The sequence below is a fragment of the Mustela erminea genome, chromosome 5 (genome assembly GCF_009829155.1).
Source record: "Mustela erminea isolate mMusErm1 chromosome 5, mMusErm1.Pri, whole genome shotgun sequence".
Lineage (NCBI taxonomy): Eukaryota > Metazoa > Chordata > Mammalia > Carnivora > Mustelidae > Mustela > Mustela erminea.
The window spans coordinates 186238-198711 of record NC_045618.1 but is presented as its reverse complement, the minus strand read 5'-3'; the positions used below and the strand labels follow the sequence as shown (position 1 = coordinate 198711).

The following is a 12474-nucleotide window of genomic DNA, read 5'->3' as shown; positions in this document are numbered from 1 at the left end:
GCGCATGCAGCGACCCCAGGGATCTCAAGGGCCTTATGCTGAGGGACGAAAGCTGCCCTCTCTCCCGCGGTGGGCTGTGTAGTTGTGGGCGTGGCATTCTTGAGACCAGACCCTGGGGTGGGGACCCAGTCAGTGGTCCCCAGGGACTGGCTGGGAGGGAGGCGTTGGGGTGATGGAGCTTTCCCGGGTCCTCACGACACGAATCTACACATGTGTTAATGTTCAGAGAACGATACACAAAAAGCCAATTTTATTGTATAATTGAAAACAATGGAATTTAAAAAAATCCTGTATTGCACGAGTATTTTACGAGCTTGTCATGTGCCCGGCACTGGGCGAACCAGTGGGAAGACCAGTCAGAGCGTCAGCGAGGGAGACAGCTCAGTCTGGCCTTGATCTGGAGCATGTGTCCTGGCTGGGGAGTGTGGCCAAGAGTCCTTCGTCAGAAGGGGAGCCGGGGATAGCTGCTGGGGTGGGGGTGTGTGTGAGCTTGAAGAAAGAACAGGAGTCAGTCATTCATTCAACATTTATTAAGCACCTGCTGTGTGCCAAGCGCTGTCCCAGGCCCTGGGGGCAGTGCAGTGAACTTGAAGGACTGGGTTCCTGCTGTCCCAGAGCTCACACTGGAGTGGGTGAGAGGTGGACAACAGACACACCAGCCAGGGAGAATTCCGGTCCCCAGGAGGGCTGGAGGAAGGCAGGGTGACTGGGGAAGGCCTGGCAGGGAGATGACACTGGGACGGAGCGTGGATGGGGTGCTGCAGCCACTAGAGGAGTGTGGGGGCCCTGGGGGAGGAAGGTATGGCGAGTGCAGAGGCTTTGAGCTGGAAAGGATCCTGAAGTGTGTGAGGGTCTCAGAGAAGACCAGGGGGCCTGTGGGCAGGGTAGCAGAGGGCGATGGGGTGACAGTGGGGCTGGGGGGGGGCAAGATTCCTGGCACGTCCTTGTCCCGGTGCAGGGAAGGAGACTGGCCAGAGTCACACTGAAGCCCCTGCTGCTGGGGCTCCCTGTAGGTCCTCCGAGGCCTTAAGTGAAGGCAGCCCCGGCTCCCGTCCTGTTCTCCCCTGGCTGTGGCTGTATGACAGGGTGGACGGCCGAGGGACTCAGGTCCTCTCACTGCACGACCCTGTGGCCCTGGGGCACACAGAGCAGCCTAGGGCCCCTCAGAAGGCGTGTGGGTCTGGAAGAGGGGAGGCAGGAAGAGCCCCACGGTCCCGAGCACACACACGACCACGAACACCCATAGGAACAGCCTGTCCACCACCATGGCCACGTACTTCCAATCCTCGATGACCTGTGGGCAGACAGCAGCCGTTACGGGCGCCCGAGCTCCCTGCTCTCTTTCCTTCCCCAGTGCGGGGCTGTCGCTGTGGGGCCAGGGCGCCCCCAGGCTGGTGTGGACCCCCAGCCCCCACCCGCAGCATTACAGGACCCCTGCCCCCCCAGCATTGTTGCCCCACCCCACCCCACCCACAGAGTCATAGGACACACCCCCGTCCGTGGGCTCCAGGCAGGACAGGACGCTGGGCAGTGTGGCTGGAGAACCATGCCACAGCGAGGCCCCTTCTCTCATTTTCAGCCCCAGCCTCCTGCCTGAGCTCTGCCCGAAGGAAGATCCGGGGTCCACCTCGCTGTGGGGGCGGGCAGGACATCCCCAGCGGCAGAATCTGCTTGGTTTCCTAACACTGTGGGCAGAGACCAGCCTCCCTGGCCCCCCGCTGCCCAGAGCCACTGTGGGCACCCTGGCATGTCATCCCCCACCCAGCCCCACCCCAGGCCCCTGTGACCTCTCTCTCTGTGCTCCCCGCTGGACAGTGGCCGACCCAAACTCAGCAGAGGCTCTGGGCTTGCAAATTTGGGCAGCGGCTGACGAGCTGATGTCAGTGACCCAGTTTGTCGGGACCCTCCAGAGCGATCCTGTGTCAGGCCTCCTGCTCCTGGCACCGGGATCGGCAGGCCCCTAGCAGCATGCCCCATCCGGCCTCTGCTCGGCTCTCTGGGGTTTCGCTTCAGAGGACTGTATCTTTGGTGTGTGTGTCTTTCCCCCTCTTTTTATATTTGTATGCTATTTACTGTTTAATCCCGCAGTGGGGGAGGGGAGTGCAGGTGTTGGAGCTGAGCCGCAGCCTGGGCTGGCGGAGGGGTAGCTGTGCTCCGAGGGGGACACGCTGGGCTCGAGGAGGGCGGCTGGCAAGTGCTGGGGACAGGCGAGGCAGTGTGGACACACGTGGCTTGGCCTGGGACCAGGCAGCACAATCTCTGAGCCTCGGCTCCCCGACGTGCAGTGGGGTTTGCATAGGGCGGTGCCTCTTGCTGCAGTTCCCGGGGTCTTGGCCTGGATGTAGGCCTGGACCTGGCAGAGCACCCGGTGTGTGCTTGGAGTTCTGGGAAATGGTGATCACAATAACGGGGAACCCCGCCTGGCTTATATTTAATTGCATCAGAAACGGGGAGAGGCCTGTGAGTGCCCAAGCGGGACCTTTAGAGGAGGGCGCTCGGGGCAGGGGGCCGCTCGGCCAGGAGCACAGACAGCAGGCTTCTCAGTGGCACGTGCTCGTGCAGCCTGGGGGTCCGGGTTTCAGTGTGGGCTTGGGGGGGGCCTCCCAGAGTGCCCTGGGTGTGCTCTGACGTGGCCCTGGTGGCCCCAGAGCCGGACCAGGAACGGTCACTGAGAGATTCCCTGGAGCCCTGGGGCCCCGCACCGCATATCAGCATCTGGGACCCGGTGGTGGAGCTGAGCCGAGCGGCTGGCTGGTTTTCAAAGCAAGCACAACCCTGAGCGTCTTTGAGAAGGCGAAATCAGAGGGTCCCCGAGAGCCGTGCTCCTCGCTCCTGGAGCTGGAGTGTGTCCTGGAGTGTGCTGCAGACGCAGACCCTGAGTCCCCCGGGGGCCAGACCAGGGCTGCAGTGCTACCGGCAGGCGGGCGTGTGGCCCCCCAGGAGCTCCGGTCCCGCCCCCCGTCGGTCACGTGCTCTCCCTCGGAGGGTGAAGCGGGAGCTTCCACGCCCTCCCGTTCCTCCAGGCCAAGCACCGGAAATGAGGGCGAGTGCGAGACTGTGCTCTCCCTTCGTCCTGGCAGGCCGCCATGGGGACAGACCTGGTCTGCGAGGGGTTGGAAGGAGAGCACGCGTGACCCCGTGACACAGCCATCCTGGCCAGTGTGGACGCGTGCGGGGACGTCTCCAGGCTGGGCCTTCCTGCTCTGCATGCAGTGACCCCCAGCCGGCCTGCGAGACCCAGGAGACTCTCCACGTCCGCGCCCCTGGCTTTGTCCCGTGACAGTAAATGTCACCCCTGTTTACAGACCTGTCGGCGTCATCCCACTCCACGTCATGACCCTGCGAGCAAAGACCATCTAACTGCCGGTTCCGTACTCCCCAAAGCTGTCCTGTTCTGAGCCGGGGGAGCTGAGGGGAAGATGCCCTCCGTACCTTCCCCAGCCTTGTTCCCAAGACTGGGGTCATCTTCCTGCCCAGTGACAGCCGCTGGCTAGGGGTGCCTGGGGCTCCTCCCTCCTCTGTCCCATCAAGAGGCTGGATGTGCTCGGGAGTGACCGCCTGGATTCCCTCTGCCCTGGGGGTGGGAGCCGAGGGCTGTGGGCTCCCCTAGACCCTCAGAGCCCCCAGAGCCCGAGGCCGTCACAGGCAGCCTGCTCTGCCTTCCTGGTGGCCCCTGCATCCTCCCGGAGCTCGCTCCACAGGTGACCAGCTTGTGCCTGGGCCTTGCCTCAGGGCTGCTTTTGGGGCCCCCAAGACAAACCCAAAGGGCTCCTTGTACCTCTATCCTCCTCCCTAATGTCTGGAGCTGCACTGAGACTCGGCTCAGTTTTGGGCTTCACACTCCACCCCAGGGTGTGGGTGCTGTGTCCCTGGGAGTGAGCTGTGGGTAGGGGGACGGGCATTGGGGGGACGGGGACAAGGGGACTTACGCTCTGGTCTTGGTCGTCACTCCGCATGTGCTGGGCAATGAAGCTTACGCCCTCCAGAGCCTCCTGCACGTCCTGCCGGCCCCTCCCCAACGACCTCAGCCGGGAATCCCGGGCCGGGCCCGCTGCATCCGAGCTGGAGCCAGAGGCCGAGCCCGAGCCCGCCGGGGACTTGGGGTCCGCAGAGGCGGGGTTCACGAAGTACATGGAGGCCCCGTAGAGGTGGGAGCCGCCGGCGGCGTCGGGCTGGGTCAGGCGAGGCCGGCCGGGCGGGGGCATCCTCGAGGGGCCGCCGTCCGGGCGCTTCATGAAGAGGAAGGCGGGCAGCCGGTGCAGGAAGCAGCGGCGGACCCAGGGCGCCATGGTGTGCGTGCCGGGCGAGCGGTGGTGCACGTTGAGCACGCACACGCTGGTGACGATGGAGAAGGTGACGAGCACCATGGTGAACATGAGGTACTTGCCGATGAGCGGCACGTCCAGGGAGGTGGGCGGCACGATCTTGGAGATGAGCAGCAGGAAGACGGTGAGCGCCAGCAGCACGGAGATGCACAGCGTCATCTTCTCGCCGCAGTCGGACGGCAGGTAGAAGACCAGGACGGCCAGCGAGGTGATGAGCACGCACGGGATGATGAGGTTGATGGTGTAGAAGAGCGGCTTGCGGCGGATGACGAAGTCGTAGGTCACGTCCACGTAGCTGGGGTCCTGCGGGTTCACGGTCCGCCGGCCCGGTAGCGCCACGATGTCCCACTCGCCGCTGGGGGTGAAGTCGTCCATGCTGGCCGTGGGCGACCGGAGCACCATGTCGATCTCCGTGTGGTCGTAGGTCCAGGAGCGGAACTTGAGGGTGCAGTTCTGCTGGTCGAACGGGAAGTGCTTCACCTCGATCTTGCAGGCGCTCTTGTAGATGGCGGGCGGCAGCCAGAAGATGCTGCCGTTGGCGCGCACCACCACATTGGTGTAGAGGGACACCTCGTAGGTCCCGTCGGCGCTGGGGGCACAGACAGGAGGACGTGGCGAGCTGGCCCGCCGGCCCTCCTCCCGCCCCGGGCGCCCTCCCTGGAAAGGCCCACTTCCCGTGGCAGCCGTGAGGCACAGGGCGCCCCTCACATGGACGAGCTTCCGTGGGCCGCACCGTCGTTGGACGTGGGCTTTGTCACGATCCCCATTTTACAGACGGGGAAACTGAGGCTCAGAGAAGTTAAGTGATTTCTTCAAGGTCAGAAAACCAGGGAGCAGTCCCGGTGAGGACCTGAACTTGGTTCGTGCTTCTGCCGGGAGCACTGCGACCCCACGGGACCCTCGAGCTCCCTCCACCCCCCAAATAGCACTGAGAGCATCAAGGCCAGCAAGACAGGGGTGAGGCCAGGGGAGCACCAGATTCGGGGTTAGGGTGGTGGCCCTGGGCCCTGCTGTGCCCAAATGAGCAGGTGACGCTCTTCCGCATTCTCCGGACCCCCACCATGGAGGTGCTGGCTCTGCCCACCTCCTCTGCCAGCCTGACTGCCTGGAGTGACACACGGATGAGGCCCAGGGCTGGGCTCCGGGCCGAGCACCTGCAGTGGCCAGGCCTGCTGCCCACCCAGCCCGCCCCTCCTGCTCCCCACTCACTTGTTGTAAAGCACGATGTCTGGGAGCCAGATGCGCTTGGCCGGGATCCTCAGGATGTTCACACCCTCGTAGCGGGAGCTGTTCCAGGCCAGGCGGTAGTCGGTCCACTCCTGGGCGGACAGGCATGGCCTGGTCATTCGGGGGCCCACAGCCACCCAGGGGAGGGGGCGGCCCCAGAGATGCTTCTCTGACGGGACCCCGGGGGCACTTACCTGTTTCAGCCAGACGTTGGTGGTCATGATCTGTTCCCGTTCATTCTGGGGAGGGAGACAGGGATATCCGCTCACCGGGTGGTCGGCGCTTTGGGCACAGACCCCCCTGAGTCACACAGAAGGCTGGGGGCTCAGGCCGCGTGCCCAGCCACTGACCCACCATTTCCGGGATGGCTCAGAGCTCTTTCCCTCACCTCGTGCCTGGGACAAAGCTTGTGCTTGTCGCCCAGATGCGGTCCTCTGCTGGCATTCCCTCCCCAGCCATGCAGCTCCACTGGCCGGAAGCCTGGGGGCCGTTCTCTGAGCCCCCCCGGGAGTCCTGCAGGTGGACCCCCCACCCCCACCGCCTGCGTGCATCTCCCACTCGCTGCTCCTGTCTCGGCCGGCCGCCGGCAGCATCCGCCAGCCGGACGACCGCAGTCGCCTCCCCTCTGGGCCTCCTCCTCCCTGGGCGGCCTCCTCCCTGCCGGTCCTGGTCGTCCTCTCTGCCCCAGGCCTCCTCATCCCGCCCCCACTGTCTCTCATCCTTTCAAAGGCTTTTCTCAGCTTCCCGGACTGTGCTGCTCTCTGCAACGCCCCCCTCCCCCCCCGCGCCTTCCCTGCGTCCCCAGCATCCCTCCTCCGCCCTCCCCGTCCGCTCTCAAACCCCTCATCCGTCATGGACCATGTTACAGTCTCCTCTGCGTTCTCCATCCTCTTCCCTGTCGTCTGTGCGGACATTTTCTGTTGACCTCTCTTCCAGACCATTAACCTTCTCTTCTGCTGTTACTAATCTGCTGTTAGCCCCATCCAACGAACTTTAAATTTTCCATCATCGTAATTGTCTCGAACGTACAGATGGCTCTTACTTTCCTTTTAAGAAAATTTATTTATTCAGAAAAACCTATTGTTAAAATTCTTTATGATTTATTTTTAATCACGTAAAGGGCCCATAACATAAAATGGGCCACGTTAATGGCCCTTGGTGTGGAATCTTCCATCACCCCGCGTGGAGACCCTCTGTGCGTCCATTGTTTGCTGTTCTTGCCTCATCCTGTCTTACTGCGCACCCAGGGCCTCCTGTCTGCCTCCACAGGCCCCCCGGGAGTGACAGGCAGTTAGAGGGGGGCAGAAGACCCCCTTCATCTAGTCCATGAGCTGGACTAGATGTTCTTGACTCATTTCTACTTTTATGGGTGGTCTTTTCAGGCTCCCCCATCCCGTGGGGCTCGAACGTTCGTGCATGTCCCCCAGCCCTGCGCCAGTGCCCGACGCTCGGCGGGACCCCCGCTCGCACCAGCACACCAGCCCCAGGTCCTTGGCCCCTCCATCTCTTCCCGTGTACCCACCATCGCATTTGGGGAAAGGTGCCGTAGACGGAGGGTCCACTCCCAGAGCCTGGTCCCTTGAGTCCCGGCTGAGCTCTCCGAGACGGTCGGAGATTCCCGGGGCAGGGGCATTTTGTTCCTGCTTTTCTGGTTGTTCTCACAGAAAAGCGAATCTGTAGTGCTGAGGGTCTGCATGTGTCCGTAGAAACTTTTTTTTTAAGTTGTGGTAAAATTTACACACAGACACACAGGTCTTAAGTCAACGGTTTGATCTACTGGAGCAAACCTGTTACCCCATGGCCCCCCTGTTCAGGATCTATCACTTAGGAACCTTCCTGTGTCTCAGTCCTGTCTGTCCGTCCCCAGCGGTGCCCCGACTGGTGGGACCGGTGGGCACGCAGCAGGCAGGGCTCGCCCAGCGAGGAGGGGGCGCGAGGCGCAGACTGTGTTCCAGGACCAAAGGGTCACGACACAGAGGCGGTCGGGCCCCCAGTTTCAGCGACTCGTGGACGTACGCACATGGGAAAGAAGTAGACGAGCGGCCTGACCGTGTCCAGAAGCCTGGCCAAGCCAGAGGTACGCCCAGCCCCGTGGCCCAGATGGGCCGCCAGCACCTACCACGCTGATGAGCTGGGCCAGGGACAGCTGCAGCTGGATGGAGACGAGCTGGGCCGAGCTGGCGGCCGGCCGGATGAGGTTATTGTAGCGCGTCCTGTTCAGAAGGTCGTCCATGAGCCTCTCCTCCGCATTGGCCACGCGGCCGTCCCCTGGGGAGACACAGGCAGACCCACTGGGCCCTCACTGCCAGCCGCGAAGGGGCAAGTGGGCACACAGGGCCGGGGGCGGCAGGAGTAGCGTAGGGGGACTGGGCCCACTCTGTGTGACCAAGGCAGAGCTGAGCTCTGTCCTGCCCCGTGCTGCCCCTTCTTACCCCTCCCCTGTGCCCGCTAGGCTGAAGGGCAGCCCCCACGCAGACACTGCGTCCAGAAGTGGGGTGCCTGCCGGTCTCTCTGTGCTCCGAGTCCTCCCACCCACCCCCGCAGCCCTCGTCGTGGTGCCCCACCCGGCTCTGCCCAGCCACCATGTGCCACACAGTGCGACAGTGGCCGTGGCCTCACCGGGGCCCTCCCTGCCTGCAGCTTTCAGAGCCGGCGGGAGAAAGAGCCCTTGGGCCCCGGCATCAGCCTGCTCTCCTCAAGCTGAAGCTTCCGGTCCCACAGACGGTCAGCGCTCTGCTCCTGAATTTTCTCCCCGCCCCGTCTTTACTGTCTTTCTTCTGCGTCTCTGAGAGCACTCTCTCTCCTGCCAGCATTGCCCCACGGCCACCAGCCGTCAGAGGGCCATCTGCCTTGTGCCAGGTGCTGTGTTAGGTCTCAGGGATGACAGCCAGCAGAACCCCAGAAGGGACCCCTGTCTCCGTTTCCATCCAGTGTGGTGGCGGAGAACCGTCACTGTGGGTTTCGTGGGCAGAGTGGGGTGGAGGGTGATGTGTTCACGGGGAGAGAACAGACTGGCCACGGGGAGTTTCCTGAGTTGCGAAGGGCCTTTGGGACCCCCAATGCTGGGGTCCAGCTGACAGGTGGCTCCGGGTGCGGAGCTTAGAGGAGAGGGGTGGGCTCAGGGCCGTGATGAGCACCGGCCTCCTGAGCTCCCACAGGCCTGGCCATCTTGCCCAGCGGGGTGTGGGTCTTGGCCCCATCCCCTTCACACGTCTGGGAGTGACGGTGAGGTGCAGGGACCCGGTCTTGTTTAGCTGGTGTCTTGGGAGAATGAGTCTGCTGAGGGCCGAGGTGGGGTGGCGTCTTGGAAAGAGACTCTGGGGAAGATCAAGGTCGTCGCTTGGCAGGAAAGCCCAGCAGCAGGGGAGGGGAGTTTAGGGCAGCGGGTATGGAGCAGGAGAGCAGGGCAAAGAGCAGATAGGACCAGAGCAGAGGCCAAGGCTGCCAAGGGGTTGGGGTTGGGGTTGGGGCTGCGGGGGAGGGGCTGGGCCTCGTAGGGCATGGGGTTCCTGTGATATCCTTCCCTGAGGGTCCTTCCCCAATGGGCCTGTGCATGGCTTTTTGCCAAATCCCCCCCTCTGGGTGGGGCCAGAGAGTCCCGAATGGCCCTGAAGGGGGTCTGAGGTGGCCCCCTGTGTGGGTGCTGGGCTGGGCACGCGGCCACAGGGGCGCCGCCACGCCAGCCAGCTCCCTGCACTTTCCAACTCGCTGCCTATCTGGAGCAGATGCGATCCTGAGTGCCTTGCACACGAGGCCGGCGCACCTGCTGCCCGCTGCCCCTCCCCCAACCGCCTGGGGCTGCCCACAGGGGTCCTCTGGATGCCTGTCCTAGATTCTGAGTTCTTCCTCTGTCCCCCGACCCCTCCCAGAGGCCAGCTGTTAGAATTCTCTGGAAGCCAGCCCATGGCTCTGGACTAGAGCCGGGTCCCTCCCACAGCCCCTCTCCAGCGCAGGTATTTCGGCAGAAAGTGGGTCATGTCCCTCAACCCAGCCCCTCTGGCATTTCCGAGGCCGGGGCGCCCCCTGGTGCTCTCGGACAGGGGAAGCCCGGAGTCCCCATCCCTGCAGCCCCGTCCGTGACACTCAGGCTGCTCACCTTTTTGGCTGTCCTGCCTCCTGGGCATTTAGCCGGCCCGAGGGACCCTCCTCATGCTGAGGACAGGCTCTGGGCTCCAGAGTTAGGGGTCCTGAATACCTCAGACTGTTTTGCGCGTTCCCTGTTTCTCACCGGGGAAACTAAGACCCAAGAGGGAAGGAACTTACTCGAGGAGCCCCAGTAGGTCAGAGACAGGCCCTCCCGGACCCCAGTGCTTTCTGTCCTGCCCTTGCTAATGTCCCCAAAAGGAGACTGTCCTGCAGAGTCCGTACCGTTACCAAAGCCAAGTATGTCCCCACTGTTGCCTGCTCGCGCTTGTATGTGTATGTGTGGGGGAGGGGGGCTGGAGGGTGGGGCTGGCCGGCCCTGCTGCTGTGGGCTGGAATGGTCTCCCGTCCGTGCCGAAAAGGCAGCGGAGCCCAGAATAATGCACAGTGGTTGCTTTCTGCCTGTGAGGCCGGCTGGGTTCCAAAGATAAGGGCCTGTCACCTCTCCATGTCCAGGGTGGCCCAGAATGGGAGGAGCCTCCTGCGGGCCTTTTGGTTCTGTCCCAGCCCTGGGGTCAACACAGTCCAACAGAGAGGCCACCACTAGGGGTCACTCGTGACCCAGTGACTCTGAGGAGTTGTGGGTCTGTGCCTCCTCTGTCCTGGCCTGGGCAGACCTTCCTAGGTCTTCTCTGGAAAACCAGCTCCGGGACAGAAAGGGGTGCACACCTGAGAGGAAGCCACAGCTCGAGGCCTCCACTGTGCTGTGTGTCCAGGTCGGGAAAGTGTGATCTGAAAATGTGGTATTGGAAAAGTGAAGAGGTGTTCGCTCTGGTTTGGAACACAAACCGCAGAAGGTAAAGACGACAGAATGCCCTGGCAGGGCGGCTTCCGGAAGGCAGAGTGATTGTCGGTTTGGGGCGAGTGTCCTTAACTGAGGAAAGGGACAGAGCATTTGTGTTTATTAAAGGCAGCTCTGGATTTTTTTGAGGTCGAGATTTTTACTTTTTACAAAAAGCTCCCCACAGGTCACCAGTCATGTGTAAGAATCACCCCTGTACTTGGGTAAACGCAGGTGCCCAGGCTCTGTTTCCGGAGAGTCTGGTCCCATGAGGCTGAGAGTTTGTGTGGGGTAACCATGACCCCGGATGCCCACGGCCGGGGACCACACTTAAGAAACACTGCAGCGGACTCATATCTGAGTCCCCAGGGACGTAGGCAGGACATACTGTTCCTATAGAACAGACGGGGAAACTGAGGCCCAAGAGAGGAGAGAAGTGGTGGAGGCCACCCGGCAAGTGGTGACAGAGCCAGGACGCACACAGTGTGGGAACACTGTCTTTGGTGAGGGAGTCCTTTCCCTCCAGGAACTTAGGTGTCCTTGAAATCCTGCCTCTGGCACCTCCCAGTGGTGTGTCCCGTCCGAGGAAGATGTAGTCCTGCCTGGTCTTCTGTGCCAAGCAGGGCTCAGAGGACAAGCTTGGGCCAGACAGTAGGAGCTAAGAGTCCTTGGAACTCGGGGTGGAACTGAGGCCCAGAGAAGGCACTCTTCATCGCGTCAGGACTCTGCCTGGGAAGGGCCAATGGGGTCTCCCTTCCAGGAGTCAGGGACTGGCGCTTCATCTCCACCGCCTGACCCTCAGCCACGCTGTCTGTCCCAGCCAGCCCGGCCCCAGCGGTGGCTGACCGGAGACAGCGGTGTCTGAGAGTGTTTCTTAGGGGACCGCCCCACACCGCAAACCACCCCGGGTCTGGCGATTTGGGCCAGCCCCTTCCCTTCCCGGCTGAGCTTCCCCGACCTCTAGCAGACCCGAGCCCTCTCTCCCAGGCCGAGCGGCGGGGGTGCTCCCGGGCGTCCACACCTGGCAGGTGAGGAGCCTGTAGGCTCCTGACGTCGGTGTCCCGCAGACTCCCTTCGCGCTGGTGCGGAGCCCAGAGGTCGAGGCTGCCCCGGCAGGTGCGCAGGGAGGAGAGGCTGTCCCCACCCCAAACCCCGGAGTCCCGCCGCCCTGGGCCGCCCCCGGGGCCTCGGCCAGTGGACTCACCCTGCCCACGCCCGTCCGGCCGGGACACGCTCCGGACATCCCCGGGGCGCCCCCCCCCCCCACCTGTGGCCGCTGCTGCCCGGCGGCGGACAGGAGCCCCTCCCTCGTGTCCCGAAAAGAACTCACCGCGCCGGCAAAGGGCAACTAGGGAGAAAAGGACCAGGGGCTGCGCAGTCCTCATGGCGGGCGGGGGCCGCAGAGGCAGCCGCGGCGAGCCCAGCGGTCGGAGCAGCCGGTGCCGGCGAGCAGCGAGCGGGCGGGGAGCGCGGGCGCCGCCCTCGGAGTCTGACCGCGTCGCGGACGGGCGCTAGGGCCCCGCGGGAGGGCCCGGCGGGGGCGGCCGTCCTGAGCCCCGCCCACTCGGGGAGGGGCGGGGCCGGCTGGCTCGGGGACCCGGGGCCGCCGGCTGTCGCCCCCACCCGGCTCCCACCTGCGCCCGCTGCGCCCGCCCCGCCCTCGGATGGGGGCACGCGGAGACGCTGGCGCAGGGTCCCCGCACTGTTCGGGCACGTAGCTGTGCCCCGGGGAGGGTCCTTACCCTAGGGTTTGCCAAATGAGAGGGGCGTCGCCGGGAGTAGGAACCGAGACAGACGGAGTGGGGCTAGGCTCTCGGCAAGGTGGCACTGGGGGCGGTGACCCGCTCAAGGTCTCCTGACCCAGCTTGGGGAACTGGGGGAGCCAGCAGAGTGGAAGGGATTGGGTGGGGCCTGGAGGAGGCTACCTGTACCCTCCTCTCCCCTTCCCCTCCAGGGCCTTGCTACCTGGGTGGATGGTGGGGGCAGCTCAGGTGACTC

The 12474-nt window shown here is 63.7% G+C and overlaps 1 protein-coding gene across 2 annotated transcripts; it reads right to left on the bottom strand.

Moving 5' to 3' along the window:
• Positions 1–527: 527 nt before the first annotated feature.
• CHRNB4 (cholinergic receptor nicotinic beta 4 subunit) lies at positions 528–11982 on the bottom strand. 2 transcript variants are annotated; one of them, XM_032341841.1, is made up of 6 exons: positions 11807–11982; positions 7672–7820; positions 5747–5791; positions 5535–5644; positions 3930–4914; positions 528–1294 (listed from the first exon to the last, which is right to left on the bottom strand). In XM_032341841.1, exons 1-6 carry the CDS (start codon positions 11859–11861, stop codon positions 1154–1156), a joined length of 1485 nt encoding a protein of 494 aa, XP_032197732.1. In that variant the 5' UTR covers positions 11862–11982; the 3' UTR covers positions 528–1153. The 2 variants fall into 2 exon arrangements, with proteins under 2 accessions (XP_032197732.1, XP_032197731.1); XM_032341840.1 differs by lacking the exon at positions 11807–11982 and adding an exon at positions 10365–11480.
• Between the last annotated feature and the right edge of the window lie 492 nt (positions 11983–12474).

What these genes read in the sequence shown, in the direction of transcription:
- CHRNB4 (XM_032341840.1), bottom strand. Translation starts at nt 10,590, where the DNA reads ATGCTCTGTCCCTTTCCTCAGTTAAGGACACTCGCCCCAAACCGACAA. An exon ending in GACATCGTGCTTTACAACAA is followed by an intron (nt 4,915 to 5,534) that starts GTGAGTGGGGAG and finishes CTGTGCCCCCAG; the next exon opens with CGCCGACGGGACCTACGAGG. An exon ending in GTGACGACCAAGACCAGAGC is followed by an intron (nt 1,295 to 3,929) that starts GTAAGTCCCCTT and finishes GTCTGCCCACAG; the next exon opens with GTCATCGAGGATTGGAAGTA.